We start from the raw sequence: 17,044 nt of genomic DNA, 5'->3' as shown, positions 1-17,044 counted from the left end.
ATGAAGGGTCTGAATACTTACGTAAATGTGATATTTCATTTTTTTAATTTGTAAATATTTCTAAACCTGTTTTTGCTTTGTCATTATAGGTATTGTGTGTTTATTGATGCGGGGGAAAAAACTATTGAATCAATTTTAGAATAAGGCTGTAACGTAACAATGTGGAGAAAGTCAAGAGGTCTAAATACTTTCCCAATGCACTGTATTTGCAATTTCTTTGCCTCATCTCTCTCAAGCATACAATTTTTCAATTTCTCATGAAGCCACAGGGATTTAACAGTTTTCACTGTCATTTTCTTAATGGATGCGTGCTTATTAGTAAACGGAATAAGCAATTTCAAAAATGTGTCAAGTGCAGGGTGTGGTTGCTCATTACAGACCGCAGACCAACATATTATTTACATCAACATCATAGGAATCACTACAAAACTTATTGGATGACCTCTTATACACTATTAGGCCCAGCCTTTGTAACTTTAGCTTTCCTAGATATGGCTACTTTATTGTGATCACTACGTCCAATTGATTTGGATACGGTTTTAAAGCAAATTTCTGCAGCATTAGTAAAGATGTGATCAATACATGATGATTTCATTCCTGTGTTGTTTGTAACTACCCTGGTAGGTTGACTGATAAAACCTGAACCAGATTGCAGGCATTGGTTACAGTTTGAAGCTTTTTCTTGAGTGGGCAGCTTGATGAAAGCCAGTCAATATTTAAATCATCCAGAAAATATACCTTACTCTTTATCACATACTTTATCAAGCATTTCACACGTTATCCAGATACTGACTGTTCGCACTTGGTGGTCTATAGCAGCTTCCTACAAGACTAAGAAGGATAGACCATGTCTCTAGAGAAGTTTCATAGGAGATGGACCAACGTATTACACTGCAATGGTTTGTTTTCTTTATTCCAAATTGGACTGTTTGTCACCGTAGTTGTTTTGCCATTGGAAGTCCGATTTAAAAAGTACACAGTATGTGGGAAGGCTTCGGTAAATTAATTTATCGTGATTTTGTTTTTAAATCTAAATATTTGTTCAAGATTATAAACCATTTGGAGGGCTGATGTTTCGGGTGGTGTCATGCTGCTGCTGGATGGAAATGGACGGTTGGTCTGAAGCGTTGTCTGTCCTATTTCGTGACTTTAATTAACTGCCTGTAATATTCATATGTGAATACATACTGAATTATAATTGGATGCATTTTACCGCCGTATCCTACTGTTCAGTGATTGGTTAAGACCACCCAGACTGTTAGGGCATCGTCAGTTGATCGTGGTTGGAGATAGGCGAACATGCGGTTGTAGCTAGTTAATAAAGAGTTATGTTAAGAAACATCCTGTAGTTCTGCGTTTTAGTATTTGTACAAAGCGTACAAAACAAGACACTGCCCTCCTCGAATACGTATTATTTTAGAATACAGCCTCCTTTAACCTCCCTTTAATATAATGATTGATCTGTATAGTGTGTTTGGATGGTTTCCAATTTGCCACCCAACTCCTAATCTCACCATTCAAATCATGTCAGTACCGTACTTGAATTTACCAAAATTTGAATGGTGAAAATAAGCAAGTTCCACAAAGCCAACACACGGTTTCAAAATCTGTTTAGTTAACAGGGAAAGGAACAAGCGTACTCGGGTGGCAACCCTTTGCCTGTATTGAAGCAATCTTTATTCTTAATCTTTTACAGAAATCGCAAAATGAAAGATACAAATCTGAGCAAATAGATTCTAATTGAAAGTAATACAATTATCTTTATCCTGAATAAAACTTTGACAGACATAATTCAAGTTTGGTAGATTTTTTAGCAAATGCATTTTATGACCTTTGTGTTAATAATATAATTGTGTTAATTTATTTTTTAATTTGGGTTTTAGACTAGTTTAGTTATTTTTCCCCCCCTCTAGTCTATAGGGGCGAGACCATTTTACGTCATTGCTTCGCTCAATCAGCACCTCGTGAACGCGAGTCCGTCGGAACACAAGACTTCGGTTGGGGAGACTACTCGAAAGAGGGTTGCGCCTGTTTGGGATTGTTTCTAGCTGTTCGTCAAAGAACAATTCATACGAGAGTGCTACAGGTAAGGATTGGTTGAAAAGGCTTGAACCCGGCTATCTCACGTTTGCTTTATAGGTAGCCCTGCGGGCCCTCAGGCAAGGCAGGGAGCCCACAACCCACGGAGAAACAGTTACTAAGCGCCAATTTAGCTCACGTTAAGCTAGCTAGCTGCTAGTATATACCGCGATTAGCCAGCCACTACCTGTCTGGGCCTTCAGGCTAGATACTGATCTCACATTTATAACATGGTTTGACTTGGAGATTCTATTTTAAATAAAAGATCACAAGAGATCCTAACCGCTAGATTTCAAGACATGTCATTCAGGGGCGACATTGTGGTACGAGTCGACGTTCGGACCTGTGGAATTCCCTCGACGTTAGCTAGTTTTCCTATACGCGCAACAAGACCTTGTCAGTGTGCTGTTTCTGTGGTTTAGGAAAGCTCAAAGAGTATGAACCATATGGCTACTGCCTAGCTAAGTCCGCCACATCGACCAGTTAGTATTTGAATACATTTGGATTGTTTGAACTAGACATGAGTTTGTTAACCCAATCGAGTTTTAAGTTAGTTTTATACAGTAGCTCAATTCGCAGCTACTGTCACGATATCCAGATGTGCCACCTCACCGACCACACTGTAAACATCAGTGGAATATAATGCGTCAGTAGGAATTTCCCAGGGAACCTTTCGACTGGTCAATCATAAATATGTGCACCTTTGCCTGTCCCACGAAGAACTCAACAAACCCTATGTCTGTCAGCTTGCTTGCTAACTTCAAGAAAATTATATTTAGTAATTGGCTTTGCTAGATAACTTTCATAAGTGGTTGTCTCGTGCAAAATATCCTAACATGGTAGTGACTGAAATCACATTATAGTTTGTACCTAAACTCAGGTCAAGGTAATCTATTCTGTGATTTAGCGTAAACTGTGACCTTGAGTTGGTTAGTGTGCGTTTGACACTGCTCATGCTCAATATAAATTATTCAGTAGTGATTAAACAATAAACCTGTTGGTTAACATTTGATCATGAACAATCGGCATAGTTTTTGGCATCATATAAGTGATACATTTCAGCAAAACAGAACTTCGGGCTTAGGTGTCTGCACCCTTTTTATGCACAGATCAAACAACACTAACAAGAAGTTTTGCCTCTCCCTGTAAAGGAAGCAGGGGCACCAAGGATGATTTAACCTACCTGTGCCAGGCCCTGCTCTGATGGCTCATTTGAATTGCTAGAGTAACAGAAAAAGTGGGAAAATGACAAATTATTATTGAACGATATCAAGGACATTGTGTCTGGTGTTCGACAACCATCTTCACTGATTTACAGCAAACCCATATAATCAAACACAACTAACCACAACACAAGCTTCCAGACACTACAAACAGTTAGCCTATAGTTAATCTTTTGATGATGAATCTGAATTGAGGCTATCCTAAACTGAGCTGTGTGGCTGTTGATGTGTATGAAGTTTCAGTTAGCAAATTGTCCATTCTCTGAATGAAGGTCAGTTGTCTCTTCTATACCTGCTTTCCCTATCAAAAATACAAGTATTTGTTAGAACAAGTAGGCTAGACAACAATGCTTGTGTTTTAATGTCATAAAGTTTAGGCTATTTTCTCCTTGCTAAGTTCTTCAAGTAAATTCAGTGTTGGAGGTAAAACTAAACTGTAATGATTATTTCACAAATCTTTGTCAACCAAGCTATTAAAACTAAACTTTGACGTTTTGGGGGGCGTTAAGCATAACTCAACTCAAGCTCTAGGAGACGAGTGCTGAACAAGGCTGCTTATGTTCGTGTTGGACAATCAGAGGCTATGAGTGGGGAGGTATTGGGGGTGGAAAGACCCTGGCTTTTTGTTGCACTGCCTGCTACCAGTGCTAGGGGGGCTATATAATGACCCCAGCAGATGTTTCCTCCAAAGAGAAGAACTGGAGCATGCCTTTGGTGCACTTAATATGTGAGGGGGCAGCGGGAGTGTTTGTTTTGAATGTGTGATGTGATCACACTTTCTGCAGATGTAGTGTAGAAATACTTGTAAGCGATGAGGGAGACTTGAGTGCTGCCAAACAGGGGCATAGTAGACCTTATGAATAGGCAAATTGCCAAGACAACCAGTGAGAGTGCAGAGGGCACACAGCTCAGCTCCTGTCATTGTTTGTGATTAAAGCCACTTCCCAGGGCAGGCTCTAAACGAGATGTGGTGCCAAGGCTTTTCTATAGGATAAACCTGCCCACTGGCTGGCACACTAGTGAAGTGATATTTAGGAGATGTCTTTTAGACCAAGAGCCTTGAGTCCCATGCTGAGAGGTCTGAGTGTCCCAGCATGTCCCTGAATCTCTTTTGCAGCATGCCATTGTTAACCACTCAAAGCATTTTTTTCTGCACCTTGATTTCCCACAGCTTCATGTTTTAGTATTAGGGTTAGGGACGCACAATATATCGGTGAACATATCGGAATTGGTCGATATTTGCTAAAAATGCCAAGATCGGTATCAAATTTTATTAGTCACATGCACTGACTACAACAGGTGTAGACCTTACTTACGAGCCCATAACCAACAATGCAGTTTTAAAAAAAATACGAATAAGAAATAAAAGTAACAAGTAATTAAAGAGCAGCAGTAAAATAACAATAGCGAGACTATATACAGGGGGGTACCGGTACAGTTGAGGTAATATGTGCATGAAGGTAGAGTTATTAAAGTGACTATGCATAGATGATAACAACAGAGAGTAGCAGCGGTGTAAAGGGGGGGGGCAATGCAAATAGGCTGGGTAGCCATTTGATTAGGTGTTCAGGAGTCTTATGGCTTGGGGGTAGAAGCTGTTTAGAAGCCTCTTGGACCTAGACTTGGCGCTCAGGTACCGCTTCTCGTGGGGAAGAACATTGTTTGCATCCATGAGCAAGCTAGCTTTTTTTATGACCAGCACTGTAGGTGCGCGAGACAACTTTACCAGCATCATAGCATAAGTATCGATGAATCGTTGTGATTATGTTTTACTGGTAATGGGGACATACGTAAATGCCAACAAAATAACATTTTGGTCAGTGTGGTGTGTGTGTGTGTGTGTGTGTGTGTGTGTGTGTGTGTGTGTGTGTAACCTTTTAACTAGGCAAGTCAGTTAAGAATGTTTATTTTATTTACAATGACGACCTACCCCGGACAAACCCGGACGACGCTGGGCCAATTGTGTGCCGCCCTATGGGACTCCCAATCACGGCCGGATGTGATACATCCTGGATTCGAACCAGGGACTGTAGTGACTCCTCTTGCACTGAGATGCAGTGGCTTAGACTGCTGTGTGTGTGCTCACTATTTAACTGTACTAGAATGCTTAAAAGGCAAGGAAAATATTGGATATTGGTAGCGGCCTAAAATGTTATATCGGTGCATCACTAATTAGGGTTGCACTACAGCACGCCACGGATAAAAGTAGTAATAACATGGTAAGAGTATTGTATCAATTTATAGTTGCATTGAACATATTAGGCTATTTGCCCTGATATCCCTTCATTCCAGTATAGGCCTAATGATATGCTTGGTCTTTTCTTGGGTGAGAAATTGGTCATGAATATGCATCAGTACCCTAGCAACACTGTCATTTCCATTGAGATGCTGACGTGCATAACGGCTTGCCTAGTAAAAGGCTGAATTTGAGAGCCCATTGCATTGCTATTGTTGTGCATCCAATGCAGAGAAATGTGAGACTGTTTCCTGACACATACAGTACCAGTCAAAAGTTTGGACACCTACTCATTCAAGGGTTTTGCTTTATTTTTACTATTTTCTACATTGTAGAATAATAGTGACGATGTCAACTATGAAATAACACATGGAATCATGTACTAACCAAAAAAGTGTTAAACAAATCAAAATGTATGTTATATTTTAGATTCTTGAAAATGCACACTCTTGGCATTTTCTCAACCAGCTTCACCTGGAATGCTTTTCCAACAGTCTTGAAGGAGTTCCCACATATGCTGAGCACTTTGACTGCTTTTCCTTCACACTGCGGTCCAATTCATTCCAAACCATCTCAATTGGGTTGAGGTCGGGTGATTGTGGAGGCCAGGTCATCTGATGCAGCACTCCATCACTCTCCTTCTTGGTCAAATAGCCCTTACACAGCTTGGAGGTGTGTTGGGTCATTGTCCTGTTGAAAAACAAATGATAGTCCTACTAAGCACAAACCAGATGGGATGGTGTATCGCTGCAGAATGCTGTGGTAGCCATGTGTCTGCCTTGAATTCTAAATAAATCACAGACCGTGTCACCAGCAAAGCACCATCACACCACCTCCATGCTTCACGGTGGGAATCACACATACAGACATCATCCGTTTACCTTTACGTCTCACAAAGACACGGCAGTTGGAACCAAAAATCTCAAATTTGGACTCATCAGACCAAAGGACAGATTTCCACCGGTCTAATGTCCATTGCGCATATTTCTTGGCCCAAGCAAGTCTTCTTATTATTGGTGTCCTTTTAGTATTGGTTTCTTTGCAGCAAATCGACCACGAAGGCCTGATTTCACGCAGTCTCCTCTGAACAGTTGATGTTGAGATGTGTCTGTTGAACTCTGAAGCATTTATTTGGGCTGCAATTTCTGAGGCTGGTATTTACCCTTTGCAACAGAGGCAACTCTGGGTCTTCTTTTCCTGTGGCGGTCCTCATGAGAGCCAGTTTCCTCACAATGCTTGAGGGTTTTTGCGACTGCACTTGAAGAAACTTTCAAAGTTCTTGAAATTTTCCGGATTGACTGACCTTCACGTCTTAAAGTAATGACGGGCTGTCGTTTCTCTTTGCTTATTTGAGCTGTTCTTGCTATAATGTGGACTTGGTCTTTTACCAAATAGGGCTCTCTTCTGTATACCACCCTTACCTTGTCACAACAACTGATTGGCTCAAACGCATTAAGAAGGAAAGAGAGTCAACATATCAACTTTTAACATGGCACACCTGTTAATTGAAATGCATTCCGGGTGACTACCTCATGAAACTGGGTGAGTGTGCAAATGTGGCTCCTTTTGAAGAATCTAAAATATATTAAGATGTAACACTTTTTTGGTTACTAATTTATTCCATATGTGTTATTTCATAGTTTTGATGTCTCCACTATTTTTCTATAATGTTAAAAAATAAAACATGAATGAGTAGGTGTGTCCAAACTTTTGACTGCTACTATATATTTAGTGTGCTTGCTGAAAGCAAGACTTCTCTAGCACTCTTACATATTCATTATTCCCCTCACTCTAGCGCTTAAACCGCTTAAGCTATCAACACGATAACAAATTTAAAACTTGTAGACTGGCTGTCCGCAGGTTGCTTGAGAAAATATTTTTTATACTATTAACTTTTTGTTCTACAACCATATTTGCATAAAATTCAATGCATTTCAGTGGCCATAGACTTGAACGGTAACATTTTAAAAGTTCTAGATGCTACTTCTTAAACCGTTTAAGCTATCAACTCCAACCCAATGTTGAAATGTGCAGAATGACTCAACTTCGATGTCTTGCATACAGCTTGTTGATAGTATTTATAGTTTTTGAACTATAACAATTTTAAATGTGCAAAATAACATGGGTTTTAATGGGAACCATAGGAATACAGTGGTAGCTATTAAATGGTCCTGCTCCTCAGCCAATTAAGCTACAAGACCAACTTCAAAACATCCAAGCTATCCTTACTTCAAATGATCTGAAACCTTTAAAATATACTACATTTGAATTTGCGTAAATTGGCATAATGCCAATCATAAAAACAGTGGTAGACCATTTTAAATGCTACTGATCTTTTACCATCTCAGCTGCAAACATTAAAACTATCATTTTCAAAAGTCTATAAATGTAAAACTATTGACATTTGCATAAATTAGCATCATAGACTAACCCACCAACAGTAATAGTAACTCTTGAACCATTCAAGCTAGAAAACAAACCAATTCGGGAATTGTTCTTTTTTTTCTAGTTTGATCTTGTCCTTGGATTTAAAATGCCCTCTCGAACTTTATTATTTTCACCTTCAAATAGCCTAATTCTTTAACCTTCTACAACCAAAGTCTGTAGTACAAAGTGGTTAAACACATTTTTCAACGTTTATGCCCTTAGACAAATCGACTCTAATATTTTCCAAGTGCTTCCAACTAGCTGAGAGTGAATTACTTTATTTGCCCTTAATGAAAGGAATGGGGAAGTGTAGGATACAATACATTGCAAATAAGCAAATTAGAGATGTCATTTAGTGAGGCTTTTAGCACTACTGATGTCAGCAAAAGTATATTGCACAGTGAAGAATGAAAGGCCTTTTCCCTGCGTTCAGAGAGCTGTACAGGCTGTCTGAGCGATGCTTCCCTACTCTGCATGGTTTAGCTAAGCCAGATATGCTGTGGATAAGCTGCAGCGACAAGTAATCGTATATGGAAGTCGATTATCTCCATGTTTTGGGCCCTCAAATCGGTTTCAGAACTAAATCTGTTTTACAGAACACATCCTCGACCAGTCAAATTAAAATTGTATTTGTCACGTGCTGAATACAACAGGTGTAGACTTTACTGTGAGGCTTATTTACAAGTCCTTTCCCAACAATGCAGAGCTTAAAAGTAAGATACATTTGCAAAAGAAAATGGTAACACAATAAATTAATTATAACTAGGCAGACTCCACCGATTTCATGTAACCCATCCGAGCAGCAAGGTTATATTTCCTTTTACAGTGCGTGCTTCGTTAAAATGAAAGCGCATCTCCCATTCGCCATTCGGGTGTGTAGGCCATAGCCTGCCTACCGTTGACTATCAGCAAGTCACCCACCACTTTGCAATGTGAGCTTGAGGCAGTATAATTGTTTGAAACCTGAAAGTTTTACTTTACTTCAAATAATGAGGCATGTCTTACCTTGCTTCAAAGTAGCCTTGCAAAAATCCATCCGTAGAAATGTGGAGACAATTTATTTTCTGAAGACTTCCTCATTGCCGTTAACCAGCATTTCTCCCCCGTTCTAGTGTTTTTCATATCAACTCTCTTTTGTTGTCCAGAAGCCAAAGGCACAATCCTAGTCATATTAGCAATCCATCATAGTTGTTGCTATTAGATTCCCCCTCTTTCTAAATTTCGAACGGAAATTTTAATCTCTATCACAACTGCTCGCATTAGGTTTAGAACTGTGTTTTCCACAAATTGCATTTTGGCAAATGTTTGAAAATTATGTTTTATTATCTGCTTCATTACAGGAGTGTTTAATAATAGGCTATAGCGTTTTGAACTGTAAGATGATAGGCTTGCTATTGCTACACGTTTCCATTAAGCTCTTAATGAGAAATGTCCGGTCCTTATATGCATGCATAGTATAAGAGAGGAAGAGACAAAAGCGAGTGGTTTCACTCTTGCCGAAATCTGTCCAAAATAAGCCCTATGGGTTTATTTTAGGCCTAGTCTTGTCGCCTGCCTTCCCGCCTTGGGCCGACTCCCGTTGTTAGGGCGGAAACATAAGAATCTCATCCTTATATACAGATCTCTAATAGTGTTTTCTGTTGGTCACGTCATTCTACTGTTTGGAAACAATTTAACCGTTTGTTGACCTGTTATTTTTAGGAAAATACCCTGACTAGTAACATTAGTTTAAGATGTTGGTATGGTTACTTTTCCAAAATACCATGTCATTTTGCACATTCATCACTGTAGTGTTAACAGAAGTAGGCTAGCCTACAGCTGTAGTGCAGTGCATGACATTGATGGGCATCTGGGTTTGTAAGGATAAGTGAATTGCCCAAAACCTGCATTGACAGAACATTGGTGTTTGGCTGTCTTCCTGAATAGAGATTAAAGTGAGAGTCCGGAGCAAAGGATTAGCTTTACCAGTGGGAGACATCTCCTTCTGCATAATTGGATGATCATTGTCAGCTGACTACACCAGTGCTGAACTGAAAGCTGAAAGCCGTCCATAGTTTATAATTATAGATGTAAGGCTCTGGTTTCAAGTCTAGAAATTGCTGGTCTATTGGGGAAAGCCCACTCTCTTCCCCAAGATGACTTTTTAGCCTTTCTCTAAACAATGCCATGGAATCAACAGATGAAGTTTGTGAAGCAATGGAGGAGGCACAGTCCTATTTTTTGGGGAGGGGGGGGGGTGTTTTTGTTTAAGTCAGCTTTGGAAATATAGTTCTGGACATTTTGTTGTAAGCGGCTATCTTCAATTTTTTTATAGAGTACAACATTAGTGAGAAGAGTGAATTTATCGCAAATAGAACAGGCATGTCAATGGATACCCTCTACTCTGTATCCTCTGATTCACTGCCATGAAGATATCAATCATTTCTGTGCTTTTTCTTCGAGGGCCTTTGGTCGTGGTCCTGACCTCAGGGCACTAATGGATGTCATTCGGCCACAGAGGGGGAAAACTGGAGTGCGGCATGTAAATTGGGTCAATGCTGCTGACCCACCCTTTATTCTGTGCTGTTGAGAAATATCTTTTTGCGTTCAGGTAGATGTGCGTTAGAGAGATATATAGTTTGTTTTATTTAACCCAGCGCATAGGGCTTCAGAGGTATGGAAGGTACAGTGGGGGGGGGAGGGAGTATTTGATCCCCTGCTGATTTTGTACGTTTGCCCACTTACAAAGAAATGATCAGTCTATAGTTTTAATGGTAGGTTTATTTGAACAGTGAGAGACAGAATAACAACAAAAAAATCCAGAAAAACTAATGTCAAAAATGTTATAAAATGATTTGCATTTTAATGAGGGAAATAAGTATTTGACCCTTCTGCAAAACATGACTTAGTACTTTGTGGCAAAACCCTTGTTGGCAATCACAGAGGTCAGACATTTATTGTAGTTGGCCACCAGGTTTGCACACATCTCAGGAGGGATTTTGTCCCACTCCCCTTTGCAGATCTTCTCCAAGTCATTAAGGTTTCGAGGCTAACGTTTGGCAACTCGAACCTTCAGCTCCCTTCACGGATTTTCTATGGGATTAAGGTCTGGAGACTGGCTAGGCCACTCCAGGACCTTAATGTGCTTCTTCTTGAACCACTCCTTTGTTGCCTTGGCTGTGTGTTTGGGGTCATTGTCATGCTGGAATACCCATCCACGACCCATTTTCAATGCCCTGGCTGAGGGAAGGATGTTCTCACCCAAGATTTGACGGTACATGGCCCCGTCCATCGTCCCTTTGATGCGGTGAAGTTGTCCTGTCCCCTTAGCAGAGAAACACCCCCAAAGCATAATGTTTCCACCTCCATGTTTGACGGTGGGGATGGTGTTCTTGGGGTCATAGGCAGCATTCCTCCTCCTCCAAACACGGCGAGTTGAGTTGATGCCAAAGAGCTCCATTTTGGTCTCATCTGACCACAGCACTTTCACCAGTTGTCCTCTGAATCATTCAGATGTTCATTGGCAAACTTCAGACGGGCATGTATATGTATTCTTGAGCAGGGGGACCTTGTGGGCGCTTCAGGATTTCAGTCCTTCACGGCGTAGTGTGTTACCAATTGTTTTCTTGGTGACTATGGTCCCAGCTGCCTTGAGATCATTGACAAGATCCTCCCGTGTAGTTCTGGGCTGATTCCTCACCGTTCTCATGATCATTGCAACCCCACGAGGTGAGATCTTGCATGGAGCCCCAGGCTGAGGGATATTGTCAGTTATTTTGTGTTTCTTCCATTTGCGAATAATCGCACCAAATGTTGTCACCTTCTCACCAAGCTGCTTGGCGATGGTCTTGTAGCCCATTCAAGCCTTGTGTAGGTCTACAATCTTGTCCCTGACATCCTTGGAGAGCTCTTTGGTCTTGGTGATGGTGGAGAGTTTGGAATCTGATTGATTGATTGCTTCTGTGGACAGGTCTTTTTTACAGGTAACAAGCTGCGGTTAGGAGCACTCCCTTTAAGAGTGTGCTCCTAATCTCAGCTCGTTACCTGTATAAAAGACACCTGGGAGCCAGACATCTTTCTGATTGAGAGGGGGTCAAATACTTATTTCCCTCATTAAAATGCAAATCAATTTATAACATTTTTGACATGTGTTTTTCTGGATTTTTTTGTTGTTATTCTGTCTCTCACTGTTCAAATAAACCTACCATTTAAAATTATAGACTGATCCTTTCTTTATCAGTGGGCAAACCTACAAAATCAGCAGGGGATCAAATACTTTTTCCCCCACTGTATGTGTCTGTGACTTAGCAGCAAGATCCATTTAGAATTTCTTTAGTTATCAGTTTTCTGTAATCCAGGGCATCTTGATAGGTGCTCTCACTCAGAGCAGGGAGACCTCTCTGTCAATAGCTGGAATGTAATACTACTTTTTTTTGCTGGCAGCGTACTGGACGTATGAAGTTAAACTAGCCTATTCCATTACAGATGTTACTTCACCCCTGCCTAAACAGTAGGCCAGATGTAAAACTGAAGCTGTTCAACTTTCAGAACATTCCTCTATACAGTATTGCATAGTTTGTGTTGCCATAGCAACAGTAGAGTTTGGTTGACTTCGAGGTAAGGTGGTAACTTGATGTGAAGGCCTTGCTGTGCATTTGCTGCTCTGGGCTCTCTCAACCACATGCATTATTTCAACACTTGGGAGTCCCTAACATGCTGCAAGTCAGAGCAAAGACTGTCAATAAAATTCAGTCTACCTACATTGCTAGCTAACAGTAGAACACATATGTTGCCATTCCTTGGCCTAAGGCTTCCTTAGTTACTACATTATTAATGCTATTTCTCAAACATTACTATTAACAGGTAGCCTTATTGAGAAGTCTTTTGAAGGACAACACAAATGTTGCCGGATTATGCCAAGGCCACCATTTTGGCAGTCTGGTAATAACAGGTAGACCCTTGTAGCCTCTTTAGCTAATCTAGTAGTCTGTCCTGTAGGAGGGCTGCTAAACACTTTAATCCTTTTCTGTTTGTTTACTAATCCCTCCCTCTCTACCTAGAGTTTGTAGCTTCACACGAGCTGGCTCTACGGTTTATGGTGAAGAGGGAGGGCCCAAGACTCTAGACTTGTGTTTGATGAGGACAGAGCTATAGGCTATGATTGGTAAACCCTGGCAAACACACACTAATACAGCAGAGCACTGGTGGTGAGAATGTGAGGTATTTTTATTTATTTTTAACCTTTAACTAGGCAAGTCAGTTAAGAGCTAATTCTTATGTACAATGATGGTCTAGGAACTGCCTTGTTCAGGGGCAGAACAACAGATTTTTACCTTGTCAGCTCAGGGATTCGATCTAGCAACCTTTCGGTTACTAGTCCAACACTCTAACCACTAGGCTACCTGCCACCCCGAATTTAGAAACATGTCATTGGAGTGTTATTAAATCCATGTAATGGGCCCATTTAGAACTGCTTATTAAAGCAGTGAGCAGTGTTATTGAGCAAAACAAAATGAGTGTACTCTGACATGCGGGCCTTCGAGTCTTCATGTCTGGGGTTGAAATGTATTTATGCGCAGGTCTTTCGTTCTTTTTTTTCCCTGCCTGTGTTTCTGAATGGTACTAGGCTCGTTGATATAGAAGACTGATCGACTTTGCATGTGTGAGGGAGAGAAAGGGAAAGAGAGAGTTTGTTTCTGTATGGTGGTGACAAATACATGCGCGCACACAGACAGACACTTGAATGTGGCCTGGCTTGTGACAGAGTATTTTTAGTATAGGACTCACTGTGATGAGTCAGTCAGGGGAGCACTGCTTGTTGTCATAAGAACACAAGATCATTTGAATGTCAAGGGCAGGCTATTCAGCCCATCTATGCTCACCATTAATCCGTTGTAAACAATAAGCCCTGTCAGTGTCACCCATGATGTTGAGTTGGAACCAATTATACCAAGTGAACAAATCGATATAAGACGCCAGTGTTTGAATAGTCATATCCACAAAGTCCAAATTGGACCAGTGAAACAACCCTCCCTCCTGGCTTACCTTAAGTGAAGACTGAAATATGATTATTCTGTGAAAATCCTGTTCCCTTCAGGATATTATCATTAGTAGTCTTCTATGCAAAGTAAATAATATGAAAAAACTAGGCTAACTTAAATGCATACTATACAAATCTGTTTGTTGCGCTAATTTGTCTTCCTCTCTCTTAACAGGGTCCTTTTTTGAGGGGCATCTTTTTCTCCCTCACCCCTTTTTCTACCTTTTTTATTTTTGTTTGATTTATTTTGGTGCTGCGACTCAGAGAGCATTGTCATCTCAGAGTCTGAGCACAACTACGCCAATGATTTGGGGTCAGCCGGCACCCACTGACGGACAGAAAGGCCCTGTAGATTTCACAGCACACAGAGAGGAAACATGAGCACAACCAAGCCCAGCGGGCTCAAAGCGCCCAGCAAGATGGGTAGGTCAACGGGGGCGCCAGCCACCAAGATCACCCCCTCCGCTGGTAAGAGGTCCTCGTCCCCCTTAGCACCAGCAGTTCTCAGGTCCTTGCTGCTTCTCATTAGGGCTGTGGTAGCTACAGCACCTAACCTCTGACTTTGATGTCATCAATCAGCTTAAGGTTGCAATAAAATGGGCTTTACTGCTTCATCAGTCTGGATCTGCTGATGCGGCTTGACTAGATTTGATGTAGACATGCTGATCGGTCACTGGCCATTTTGGATCCGTAGGCTATAGTATTTACCCCCAAAATCTCTCCAATATAGTGGATTAACTATATTTTTAAGTTGGAGAAATTTGGTGAATTGAGTCCACTAGAGGCTTTAGACACAGCAGGCCTGCTGTGGAAAATGTGATCCCTGTGCTGGTGTTTTGTATCAAAGCATTGACAGCCAGGTCATGTGAAAATGCGACTGTGAAGTTTGGCCTCATGTAAATGTCATCCAATCAACTATTTCTTTGTGCATTGCTCGGCTGTTAACATATGAGCCAGTTTATTTATATGTAGAAAATCAGGCAACCTTAATTATTGGGCCTGATCAAATGTGCCTTCAGAAAGTATTCATACCCCTTGACTTATTCCACATTTTGTTGTGTTACAGCCTGAGTTTTTCTCACCCATGTTTTTTTTTGTACATAATTTACGTAAGTATTCACACAAGTCAATACATGTTAGAATCACCTTGGGAGCAATTACTCTAAGAGCGTCTCTAAGAGCGTTGCACACTTGGCTTATACAACATTTAGCTTTTTTTTCTTTCTTTTTTTCTTCAAGCTTTGTCAAGTTGGTTGTTGATCATTGCTAAACAGCCATTTTCAAGTCTGGCCATAGATTTTCAAGCCCTCCCAAAAATATATAGTTATTCATTTTTACAGCAGTTTGAAGCTGGTGGACCAAAACTGAAAGTAACTTTTGTTTTGGTCCACCAGCTTCAAAAAGCTGTAAAAAATCTAATCTTTGTAATGAAAAATATATTTCACAACGATTTTGATGGTACAATGATTCCCTACACTATTAGTGCATGTTTTCTCACATAAACAGTGCAGAATTTTAACAACCAGGAAAAGACGATTTCCACTAGATAACACGTCCACAAAGTCAGAACAGCTTTCCCAGTTTGCCAACAGATCCCACTCCGGCGGGAGAAATCAATAGGCCAATTTCACTGCCAATTACAACACTGACGGGTAAGTAATACTGTGAAACACCATTATTCCACTATTTGCGGCAGATATATTATGGACATTTTCTGAAATAACAATGCAAATATTCGAAGAAATCCTGTGTGTAGCATCTTTAAGTCAAAACTGTAACTAGGCCACTCAGGAACATTCAATGTCGTCTTGGTAAGCAACTCCAGTGTATATTTGGCCTTGTGTTTTAGGTTATTGTCCTGCTGAAAGCTGAATTTGGCTCCCAGTGTCTGTTGGAAACAGACTGAACCAGTTTTTCCAGAAGGATTTTGCCTATGCTTAGCTCTGTTCTGTTTCTTTTTTATCCAATAACACTCCCTAGTCCTTGCAGATGAACAGCATAACCCATAACATGATGCAGCCACCACCCTGCTTGAAAATATGAAGAGTGGTACTCAGTGATGTTGTTGGATTTGCACCAAGCATAACGCTTTGTATTCAGGACATAAAGTTCATTTCTTGGCCTAATATTTTGCAGTTTTGCTTTAATGCCTTATTGTAAACAAGATGCATGCTTTGGAATATTTTTCATCTGTACAGGCTTCCTTTTCACTGTCATTTAGGTTAGTGTTGTGGCGTAACTACAATGTTGTTGAACCATCCTCCGTTTTGTCCTATCACAGCGAATTAAAATCTAACTGTTTTAGTCACCATTGGCCTCGTGGTTAAATCCCTGAGCGGTTTCCTTCCTCTCTGGCAACTGAGTTAGGAAGGACACCTGTATCTTTGTAGTGACTGGGTGTATTGATACACCGTCCAAAGTGTAATTAAAAACTTCACCATGCTCAAAGGAATATTCAATGTCTGCTTTATTTATTTTTAACCATCTTCCAATAGGTGCCCTTTGCGAGGTATTGGAAAACGTCCCATGGTCTTTGTGGTTGAATCTGTGCTTGAAATTCACTGCTCGACTGAGGGACCTTACAATTATCTGTATGTGTGGGGTACAGAGATGAGGTAGTCAAAAAAATCATGTTAAACACTATTATTGCACACAGAGTGAGTCCATGCAACTTATGACTTGTAAGCAATGTTTTACTCCTGAACCTATTTAGGGTTGCCATAACAAAGGGGTTGAATACTTATTGACTTGACTTTTCAGCTTTTTATAATTTGTAAAAATGTCTAACATAATTCCACTTTGACATTATGGGGTATTGTGTGAAGGCCAGTGACACGATCTCAAATGAATACATTTTAAATTTAGGCTGTAATAACAAAATGTGGAAAAAGTCAAGGGGTGTGAACTTTCTGTAGGCACTGTACGTAACATATTTCACTCTGGGATAAGAGTTTGGAACTATTGAATAGCAGGGTAAAGGTGTCATGTTCTGTGAGCTAACTCATTCATGTTAGCCCTGTTAGCTCAGCTAACCATGGACCAACTTTAGTGGAGTTGGCA

At 40.5% G+C, this 17,044-nt stretch overlaps 1 protein-coding gene across 4 annotated transcripts in view; it reads left to right on the top strand.

Annotated features, from left to right (window-relative positions):
• The first annotated feature begins 1,948 nt into the window (after window positions 1-1,948).
• The window catches only part of clip1a (CAP-GLY domain containing linker protein 1a), a 54,171-nt gene continuing 39,075 nt past the window's right edge, over window positions 1,949-17,044 (top strand). For all 4 annotated transcript variants that reach the window (XM_029762958.1, XM_029762962.1, XM_029762957.1 and 1 more), the window contains exons 1-2: window positions 1,949-2,086; window positions 14,160-14,452. In XM_029762958.1, the coding sequence (XP_029618818.1) occupies window positions 14,362-14,452 (91 nt within the window). In that variant the 5' untranslated portion in view covers window positions 1,949-2,086; window positions 14,160-14,361. The remainder of the gene's footprint in view (window positions 2,087-14,159; window positions 14,453-17,044) is intronic.

This window comes from Salmo trutta, chromosome 9 (assembly GCF_901001165.1).
Source record: "Salmo trutta chromosome 9, fSalTru1.1, whole genome shotgun sequence".
Lineage (NCBI taxonomy): Eukaryota > Metazoa > Chordata > Actinopteri > Salmoniformes > Salmonidae > Salmo > Salmo trutta.
This window is presented reverse-complemented; position numbering and strand designations above follow the sequence as displayed.